This window comes from Cyprinodon variegatus, unplaced genomic scaffold (assembly GCF_000732505.1).
Source record: "Cyprinodon variegatus isolate N-32 unplaced genomic scaffold, C_variegatus-1.0 Scaffold1007, whole genome shotgun sequence".
Taxonomy (NCBI): domain Eukaryota; kingdom Metazoa; phylum Chordata; class Actinopteri; order Cyprinodontiformes; family Cyprinodontidae; genus Cyprinodon; species Cyprinodon variegatus.
The window spans coordinates 92,570-103,498 of NW_015151460.1; the positions used below are offsets into that span (position 1 = coordinate 92,570).

A 10,929-nucleotide genomic window follows, 5' to 3' on the forward strand; every position below is an offset into this window, starting at 1 on the left:
TGAATGGGTCGGTTGTGTGGTGGTTGTGACTGTGAATGGGTCAGTTGTGTGATGGTTCTGATTGTGAATGGGTCGGTTGTGTGGTGGTTGTGACTGTGAATGGGTCAGTTGTGTGATGGTTCTGATTGTGAATGGGTCGGTTGTCTGGTGGTTCTGATTGTGGATGGGTCGGTTGTGTGGTGGTTGTGATTTTGAATGGGTCAGTTGTGTGATGGTTCTGATTGTGAATGGGTTGGTTGTCTGGTGGCTCTGATTGTGAATGGGTCAGTTGTGTGATGGTTCTGATTGTGAATGGGTCGGTTGTGTGGTGGTTGTGACTGTGAATGGGTCAGTTGTGTGATGGTTCTGATTGTGAATGGGTCGGTTGTGTGGTGGTTGTGATTGTGAATGGGTCGGTTGTGTGATGGTTCTGATTGTGAATGGGTCAGTTGTGTGGTGGTTCTGATTGTGAATGGCTTGGTTGTGTGATGGTTTTGATTGTGAATGGGTCGGTTGTGTAATGGTTCTGATTGTGAATGGGTCGGTTGTGTTATGGTTCTGATTGTGGATTGGTCAGTTGTGTGATGGTTCTGATTGTGAATGGGTCGGTTGTCTGGTGGTTCTGATTGTGNGGTTGTCTGGTGGTTCTGATTGTGGATGGGTCGGTTGTCTGGTGGTTCTGATTGTGGATTGGTCAGTTGTGTGATGGTTCTGATTGTGAATGGGTTGGTTGTGTGGTGGTTGTGATTGTGAATGGGTCGGTTGTCTGGTGGTTCTGATTGTGAATGGGTCGGTTGTGTGATGGTTCTGATTGTGAATGGGTTGGTTGTGTGATGGTTCTGATTGTGAATGGGTCGGTTGTGTGGTGGTTCTGATTGTGGATGGGTCGGTTGTCTGGTGGTTCTGATTGTGAACGGGTCGGTTGTGTGGTGGTTCTGATTGTGAATGGGTCGGTTGTGTGATGGTTCTGATTGTGAATTGGTCGGTTGTCTGGTGGTTCTGATTGTGAACGGGTCGGTTGTGTGGTGGTTGTGATTGTGAATGGGTCGGTTGTGTGGTGGTTCTGATTGTGAATGGGTCGGTTGTGTGATGGTTGTGATTGTGAATGGGTCGGTTGTGTGACGGTTCTGATTGTGAATGGGTCGGTTGTGTGANTGATGGTTGTGATTGTGAATGGGTCGGTTGTGTGACGGTTCTGATTGTGAATGGGTCGGTTGTGTGATGGTTGTGATTGTGAATGGGTCGGTTGTCTGGTGGTTCTGATTGTCAACGGGTCGGTTGTGTGGTGGTTCTGATTGTGAATGGGTCGGTTGTGTGATGGTTGTGATTGTGAATGGGTCGGTTGTCTGGTGGTTCTGATTGTGAATGGGTCGGTTGTCTGGTGGTTCTGATTGTATATAATTGTCTATTTTTCTACAGAATTTCTCAGATTGGTTCTGAGCTCCTGTTTTAAATAAAGTTTTATTCAGATTTCCGGAGTCCTTTTCTTCCTGATTCCAGTGTATCACTTGGTTCTGATCCACCACAGTTGTCTAAAGACAAACAGGTCCAGTTCATTTCGGGGGTTAGGGTTCTGTTCCAATCAGGTTCTGTTTGTTAAATGTAGTTTATATAGTTTCCATCTAAGGAAACCGGGCTGATTGGATCAGGTTCTGGGAAGACATGTAGTTACAGCAGAGAGGAAATCCTCCAACAGAACCAGAAGGCAGAAACACAGCAGCACTTCTGTGTGCTTTGGCCCTAGAAGCTATTTCCAGGTCAGAACCTCCTGGTTTGTCTCGTTTTTAGGGTTAATTCTTCAGAACTATCTGGATCCTAGATGGATCAGACCCGGTTCTTCTGGCTTTGGGTCGGTGTGATGAACAGAACCTCCGTTCTCACTGGCGCGCGCGCTCTGTTTGCTCAGCAGCGCATCACGATCAGCCTCTGACGTCACCTCGGTGAGCTGGGCCAATCAGGATCGGCCGGACTGGGACTGGGTCCGGTTCGCCGCAGCTGGACCTGCAGAGGGGAGCGACTTGTGGAGCATCGGGATCTTTGCGGACCGGGACCGGATTTCCTGCAGCTTCCAGGATGATCCGCGGATCCCAGGAGTTCTGATGGAGCCCCGGAGTTCTGGAGTCCGACCCATGTGCGCCCTGACGCTGCTGCTGGTGTCGGTGTGCCCGCTGTGCTGCAGGGCCAACTGGATGTGAGTACCGGTACCGGTCCGGCAGAGCCCACTTTCACATCAGGAACCAAACGCAGAACTGTGGAACCTCCAACTTTTCTCTTCAGAACCAAATTCTGCTGAGGTCCGGATTGATCCGACCTGCTGGGAAATCAGATCATAAAGGTTCTGATCCCACCTGTTCAGGTAGGATCCGGAACGCATCAGAACTCCGATCGGTTCCGTTTAAACGGAGCCATCCTACAGCCACTTTATCAGCTCTAAGTGATCCAGAATGGGGAATTTATTTACAGTCTGGATCCAAAATAGAGTTTAATCACCGAACAGTTCAGAACCTTTAAACCAGATTAAGCAGCTTAATGTGATGTTCTCTGATGGTTCTGACCCAAATAATCCGAACCTGCAATTTCATTGGAAATATTCACCTTTTCCGGAACCGGTTCTAATTAGTTCCTGGGTTTAATCAGAATGATCCATTAAATAATTTGGGTCTTTTATTGGTGGGACTGTTTAGAACCTCTTGAGAAATTCAGTTCTGATCCGAATCAAACCCGGATCGTTTCGTCAGCTGTGGTTCTGGTTTCAGTTCATGTCCCGGTTCTGCTGGTTCCTCCGGGATGTGTGCGCTAACTGCAGCCGCTGCCTTCCACAGGTGGCTGGGTGTGACCCCTCCGGATGACCCGGAGCAGCTGTCCTGCGGTGACCCGGTGCTGAGCGCCCGGCAGCGGGAGCTGTGCCGCAGGAAGCCCTTCCTGCTGCCCAGCGTTCGCGACGGAGCCCAGCTGGCGGTGTCAGAGTGTCAGAACCAGTTCCGCCGGGAGCGCTGGAACTGCTCCACGACCCGGGAGCCCACGGCCGTGTTCGGCTACGAACTGACGAGCGGTGAGTTATTCAACAGAGACCCACGCACCTTCTAAACCCATTCTGCTCATTTAAGATCTGCAGATTTTAGTTTGGATTGAAAGGTTTTGATGGAAGGTCCAATTTATGGGACACACAGGGCCGGATCTATCATCAGGCAACAGTTGCCTAGGGCCCCTGGGGCCCCCATAAGACTCTGTTTACATTATTTGTGCACATTAATTATGTTTTTGATAAAAATCCTTTCGCTGAAATTCTATCAGAACCGTGGCGGCTGGTGGAGTTTTCCCCAGGGGTGGCTATTGATTCAAAATAGACTATACCAAAAAACAATCAAATATGTTATAAAACCAGTATATTTATATGAATGCCAACAGAAAAAAATACAAAAAACGTATAAAACATAAATTCATGAAAATAAATAAATGCTGCCCTCCGGAGGCTTTGTGAAGGCAGATCTGTGTTTTGCATGCTCCAATATTGTGTCGCAAGCCTAAAAAAAAGTACCAGTTTAATAAGGGAGAAGCTATTGGTCAGCTTCATATTTTTTTAAACATTTTTTTAACCCAAGGGCTGTTTTTGTTTTGAAAACATACAATCAAAAACAAGGTTTTAATGGGCTACGGTATAAAATCTGGAACTCAACGCTATTTCTGACATTTTGAATTGAAAAAGCTTCCTGGATGGGAAGCTAAATGTCTTCAAACTTGGAAACAAAGTCCAGTGGATTGTTTTAAATTTTTTTGGAATTAAAAAACAATTTTCCAAATTAAAATTCGGATCAGAATTTTATATATATAGGCCTATAAATAAAATATTATTTTTTTATATTATATTATTTTTCTATACTATATTATCTTATTTATATTAACTATACTATATTATATCACTATATATTACTATATTATATTATTTAATTCAGATCCAAATTAAAATTCGGATTAGAATTTTATATATCTATATATCTATATATATATAAAATGTTTTTTTGTTTTATATTATTTTTCTATACTATATTATATTATTTATATTATTTTTTTATATTATATTATTTTTCATGTGACCCCGATTGTTCATTCTTCTTTGCCTTTTCTAAAAAGTGCTTTAAATCAGTCCTACCTGTCAGGATAAAGGAGGCAGGCAGAGGCGTCAGCTGACCCATTACAATAAAGGGGCATAATAGGGCACCCCAAAAAAAAGTGAGCGCGCATTGCATGCAAGCAAAAACATTTTGGAGCAATTATTTATTTAAAAAAAGCACGGGAACAGATGATTAATGCAAGCATGTGAAAAAATAATTAACAGCACTTATTTATTATTCTGAATTGTCATAAAAAATTGTACAATCAGATGTTATTTTCTGCATCATTAAATATCTACCTGAACCAAACTGAATTGAAATGGCCCACTTGTGAACTTAACTGTACATCTCTAATCTACTACTGATAAAGGCACAATTTATCTTTGATAAATATCTGTCAGCAAACATGAACTGGAAAACTGAAAACTTGAAATATGCAACTGTAAAAGAAAAAACAAAAAAACATACAAACATGTCTGTGTTTATCATTTGTGTTTGGGCCCATCCTATGATGGTGTGATGGTGATGATCCTATGATGTGTATATCATGGCCAGAAAGATGGCAGAGCTGTATGTTCATTTTTTTACTGGTAAACGGTAGCGTCTCGGCCAGTGGCAGCAGGTGGAGTTTTCTTCAGGAGGGGCTATAAATTTAAAATAGACGTATAGCAAAAACCAATCAAAAATGTACTTAGTTATCACACCAGTATATTTATAGGAATGCTGGAGCGGCCAATGTAGTTCATACCAGACCAGGATCTCCTCCAGTAATCTGATGACAAACGACAATACGACAAAAAAAATATTCTGCAGCATTCTAGGATCAGAGGTTTAGGGCGTGCTGAGCCGCCCGGAAAAAGATACATTTCACTGTTTTCTACTGACACTTTCTACATTTTTGAAACGTGCTCAGTGCCTTTTGCCAATAACTGACTCTATCATTCACCAACACATCATATCTGGGACTTTTGTGCTTTGTCTTCCTATGTTTTTGTCTTCCTGGACGGGCTGTACCAAAACTTACCTGGCCTTTCCTCACCTTACACCTTGCTCCTCTCCTTACCCTTGTAAACCGGCAATCCTAAAATGGATTGTATTTAACAAGGTAAATATATACGATTGTGCTTAAAGTTTAGACACACTCCCTATAAAGAAAAGGATAAAATCACAACAGTAATTCTAATAACAAGAAACTGAAAATATATATACATATAAATAAAAACATACAAAATTATGATTTGATAGATTTAAATATTCATGAATTGTGATTTTAAAAATAATATTGATTTTAAAAAAACAGTTCCAGAGACATTAGAGCCCCTTGCTCCTGAACATTTCACCAAGAAACAAGAGGCAGAAATCTGACTGAATATTTAAGAAAACACCTGATTGCAGTGATTCCCTCAAAGTGTTGCTCAGAATCTTTGTTTAGGAGCTCCATCGTGCTGGTTTACCTGCTTGTTTGTTTATTATTATTATTATTATTATTTTTATTGAACCCTCATTGAAAATTAATGGCACAATTTTCATTTAATAAAAAAAAAAAAAAAAAAAAATATATATATATATATATATATATATATATAATCCAAGTACTGTATATTTTTTAGACTGTTCTATATTAAGTATGTTTTTGTTTAACTTTTTTCAATTTAAAAAGCTTATACGATATAAAAAAAAAACAAACCATATTTTAGGGGTGCTCTGATTCAATTTAATAGTCAGCACCCCCAAATATGGTCTAAAAACGCCTATGCTGACTGGTGACCAGCACAGAACCAAACCCAACATCACACCTGGCCGAGCACGGTGGTGGAGGAATGGGGATCTGGGCAGCCGCTAAGTGGAGCCCCAGCTCCTCTTTAGGACAGCATGTTCCGGGCTGAAATGTGAGTTCATCTGTCCAACAGCTGAAGCTTGGTCCAAACTGGGTCATTAACAGAACCTTGACCCAAAAACACAGAACCGGATCTAGAGAGGCTAAAAAAAGAGAAGAATCTGTTGGTTCTACATCTCCTGGTTAATGGATGCATTTACTTTTCCTCTGAATGGATGTGTGGGTCTGCTTCCAGAGCCGTAAGTTTGGTACCAGAACTTATGACACTGCAAACAATGTGGACCTTTAGGATATTTAGTCCTTGATTGAATGTTGAAGACAAAGTTTAATTTGAATCTGAATTCAGATTAAAGTTTGTTTTAATTTTAGATTCTTGTTTAATTTGTGTCTCATTTAAAGTTGAAATTTGATTTAAATCTTACTTTAAATTGAAATAAAATTTTGCTGACTTCAGATTAGTCAAATTTGAATCAGATTTTAGATTAAAGTCTAATTTTATTCTAACTTTAAAGTTTAGATTAAAGTTCAGATTTAAATTTAATTTCAATATGACTTCAGGTAAAAATTTATTTGAATCTGACTTCAGATTAAAATTAGCCTAATATCCCATTGTAATCCAGTCATGTGATGCTCCATCAGTTCACCAGTTAAAGCTTCTCTAAACCAACTTGCAGTCCTGAAATAACAGATTTTGTGTTTTCAGGAAAGAGTGCAGGGTCAGATTCGTATCTCCGACTGTGGTTCTGCTGCTCTATGTTCTGTGGTAGTTTGGTTGTTTTTTTCGGATGGGTTGGTGTGCAGAGAACCAGGCGTTCCTGCTTTAAAACCAAGATTGTTTGTTTGGGTCCCTGAGAAAGACTCAGAGTCCCAGAATGCCCCCTGTTTTTTGGGGGGGATTGGGTCCACTGATCTCTATATATTCACTCGATTGCTGATTGGCCAAAAAAAGTGAAACCAACGTCTACCATATTGGTACTCCCCACTAAATGGCCTACATGTGAAGCATTTGGCTGCAGAAAAACAAGCAGTTAGTCGGCTGTGGGAAGATGTTTCACAGGTAATTTCGCAGTCAGTGGATGAACTAAACAAGAAAATCCACATATACACCAATGTATCTATAGTATAGTGTGTAGCGTAACATTAGTCTGGCTATCTTGGACTAACTCGAAGACGTTGACTGAGTTAGACATCAACATTATGTCGAACGTCACAAAATAGAGAGTAGAGTAAATAGAAAGTAATTTACTGAAATGTCAATGTAGTTATTGTTTATTAAGTGCATAATGCTGCCATTTTTATAGTGTTTGTTATATTTCTCATTTGAAAAAGTAATGTGCTGAAATATATTGCATCTTACACGAACGGAAAAAAAGCAACTCAAATATTTGACCCCTATATATATTGATTGATGATTTCTAGACTTCATCCTGACTATGCAATGTGAACTTAAAGTAATCTACTGATGCTATCAAACAGCCAGTGTGTCAAAGTGATGAATTTATCTTCATTTTAAGTCTTAAGTCCTCCTGAAAATGAGAACATCATCGTTGTTTGATGCTGTAGTGCACGTATTGTTTAGATTGCCGGTGGTGTCACTACACCCCGTTCTACCAATGGGCTATCAGAAATCCATTGAATAAATAGAGATCATTGGTTAGGTCGGGTTTCAGAGGATCTGCTCTGACAAAGGGACAACATTTAATATCAAGGCCACTGCTAAAGGATGAGGGGCTGAAAACTGAGCACAGTCTGCCCCCCAGTGGCCAAACAAAAGAACTGCATGTTGTTAAAGGTTCTACTGTAAGGGTTGGATGGACCCTAACCCTCCCTCCAAGTCCATGTCAGCAGCTAATAATGCAAAGCAAGTTTTTTCACTGCAGGTTTCTCTCTGCGCCCAACAGGAACCAAAGAGACGGCGTTCATCTACGCCGTGATGGCGGCAGGCCTGGTTCACTCCATCACCCGCTCCTGCAGCCAGGGCAACATGACAGTGTGCGGCTGTGACGCTCACCTGCGAGGCAGCGGTGGGAGCGAGACAGCATCCGAAGCATGGCAGTGGGGGGGCTGCTCGGACAACATCCAGTTCGGAACCTGGTTCAGCCGCAAGTTCATGGAGCACTCTGTTAAGAACATGTCGAGCCTGACCAGTTACACGCTGAGCACCATGAACCAGCACAACAGTGAAGCCGGCCGACAGGTGAGGACATCATAGACCTGACCCAAGTAGACCTGACAGGTCGGTTCCCTCTCTGCTGGGAACACTGGTCAGAGTGAAGAGGGAGCTGCAGGGTTCTATTCCACCACAGTGGGTCAAGATCTTAACGACCTGAGAATTCAAATCCCACATTTTCTAAATTTTACAGTCTGTTTTCAAATGTTCAAGTTTACTTAAAGTGACCAAAATCTTCAGGATAAGAAGTCGACTTCTGAGTAGATGTTGGTAGAACTCCTTCCAGACCCTCTAAACCAGTTTGGGTTTGGTTCTGACAGCTCGCAGTCTGTTGCCCGACCTGGATCCATCTCTCAGCTCAGAGTCATTGTTTTTCCCTGCAGGCCATCGAGAGGACCATGTCCACAGAGTGTCGCTGTCACGGCATTTCTGGTTCCTGCGGCGTGAAGACCTGTTGGAGGTCAATGGCGCCGTTCAGACGCGTCGGCTCCTACCTGAAGGAGCGATACGAGCAGAGCATCCAGATGTCGAACCGCTCCAGGAAGAAGACAAGGAAAAAGGACCAACGCCGTCCGCTCAACAAACACCAACTCATCTACCTGAACAAGTCTCCGAACTACTGCCTGGAGGACAAACGGCGGGGCATCGCTGGCACCAGGGGGCGCCGCTGCAACAGGGCGTCCTCCGGGCCGGACGGCTGTAACCTGCTCTGCTGCGGCAGAGGCTACAACACTCACGTGGTGAGGAACATTGAACGCTGCGAGTGCAAGTTTGTTTGGTGCTGCTTCGTCCGCTGCAGGCGGTGCGAGAGCATGAACGACATGCACACCTGTAAATAGGTCCAGGCCCGTTAAGGACGTCACACCTTCGGCACCTGGGAGTAAAGCAGAGACGATCCCATATGGATGGAGACTTCCCGCCAGGTCAGGGTGAATATCCAGGTCCAACAGCTGCTGGTCATTTAAAGGCTGCATGACTGGAAGCAGCCTTAAGGCTGGACTCGGACCTCCTCCAGGTCTTCTCTGTGCCGCCTGTGCAGACCAAACAAGGACTTTGAGTAGAACCAGTGATCTACCAACAACATTTGGTTTAGAGTACCAGTAAAAGTATCTTCAGCTGTGTACTTGTCAATAACAAGTGCTTAGGATACTAATATACGGTCCAGTTTACTGAAGGTCCAGTTTATGTTGGCAGAGTAGAACCTGTGATTTAATGACGTAGAGCTGACAGAACCACACCGGTGAAAACTCTGGGAGACCCTCTTAAACCACCAGCTGGGGCTGAGGGGGCTTTGGATCCAGCATCGGACCCAGTTTCTCCATCATTAGCCTCATCCCAACCTCACACATCTTTCACGTACATGATGGACGGGCTAGTGCTAACCGATTCTGCATGCATGGAGACCAATATGCTATTTACGATTCATCCAGGTCATAGTCATTCCAAAAAAAGTAAAAAAAAAAAACGATCCACTGGACTTTGTTTCCAAGTTTGAAGACATTTAGCTTCCCATCCAGGAAGCTTTTTCAGTTCAAAATGTCAGAATTAGCGTTGAGTTCAAGGTTTTATACAGAAGCCCATCAAGGTACAATGCCTGGATGGATTCCAGCTCATCAAGTTCTCCATGTGAGCTGCAGCTCTGAACCAACTCGTTTCTAATCACTGGTTTTTCTCTGAACAAGCAAATAAATGTTTGTTTTTGTCAATAAACTTTATTTATGTCCAGAACTTGCTGTCGGGTTGTTTGTCCCGGTTGGTTGGGCCTGGATCACGGTCAGGGTAAGTCTCCAGGACCTTAGTGCCTTAGAGCTGCAGTTTGTGGTAGAGCAGAAGGATGAAGATCTGGATTGACCTCAACTCCTGTAGTCCTGACATATGGATCGGACCTGGAAGAACCAGATACTGGATACAGCAGTGTCCTCTGTAGAGTGGCTGGATCGCTCCAGCAGAACCGTTCCTGCCTCCCAGGACCTGCTGCAGATGTTCCTGTGGGAAGATTCCTCAGAGATCTCCTCTGCTGATGGTCCCAAAAGAGGTCTCTGGGCCGGGTCAGGACCGCCCAAACCTTCAGCATCCATCGGAAGGGCTCTGATCCAATCATAAGCTCCTGTAGCTCCAGCTGCTGCAGAGGTAAAGGCCGGTTGTGATGGAAAAGGGAAAGAACGTCACAGTGTGTCCTGAGATGTTCTGCGATTATCTGAAGGTTCAGTACACCTTTTCTGCCTGCAGGCGGAGCTGCTCTCCATCCATCCCACTGCCCTCTATTTATGCACTGGATTGCTGATTGCCGGAAAAAAGTTAAGCCACCGGCTGCCATATTGGTACTCCCCACACCAGCGCTGAGTCCCGCTGTAAAAATGCCTACCTGTGTAGCATTTGGATGCAGAAACAAGCAGTTTGTCGGCTGTGGGAAGATGTTTCCCAGGTAATTTCAGTCAGTGGATGAACTAACCAAGAAAATCCACATATATGCCGGTGTAACATTAGTCTGGCTATCTCTGACTGACTCAAACATATTGACTGAGTTAGCTATCAACATTGTGTCTAACGTTAGAAAATAGAAAGTAAATAGAAAGTAATTCACTGTTAAATGTCAATGTAGTAATTCTTTATTAAATGGATGACGCTGTAGTTTTTGTAGTGTTTGTTGTATTTCTCATTTGCAGAAGTCATGAGCTGAAATATATTGCATGATATTTTGGGTGGGAAAAAAACAACTCAAACATTTTTAAAGACTGATGCACAGACTCAGCATTAAAGCATATGGCATCAAGCATGCACAATTATGAAATAAATATGAAAACACTCTAGCATTAACAGACAAATACTTG

General features: G+C 43.0%; 1 protein-coding gene across 1 annotated transcript; it reads left to right on the forward strand.

The window, feature by feature from the left end:
* The first annotated feature begins 1,704 nt into the window (after positions 1-1,704).
* On the forward strand, positions 1,705-9,261 carry wnt16 (wingless-type MMTV integration site family member 16). The gene is made up of 4 exons (XM_015399408.1): positions 1,705-2,170; positions 2,802-3,031; positions 7,830-8,125; positions 8,482-9,261. The coding sequence occupies exons 1-4, from the start codon at positions 2,079-2,081 to the stop codon at positions 8,935-8,937; spliced, it is 1,074 nt and encodes a 357-aa protein (XP_015254894.1). The 5' UTR covers positions 1,705-2,078; the 3' UTR covers positions 8,938-9,261.
* The last annotated feature ends 1,668 nt before the right edge of the window (positions 9,262-10,929 follow it).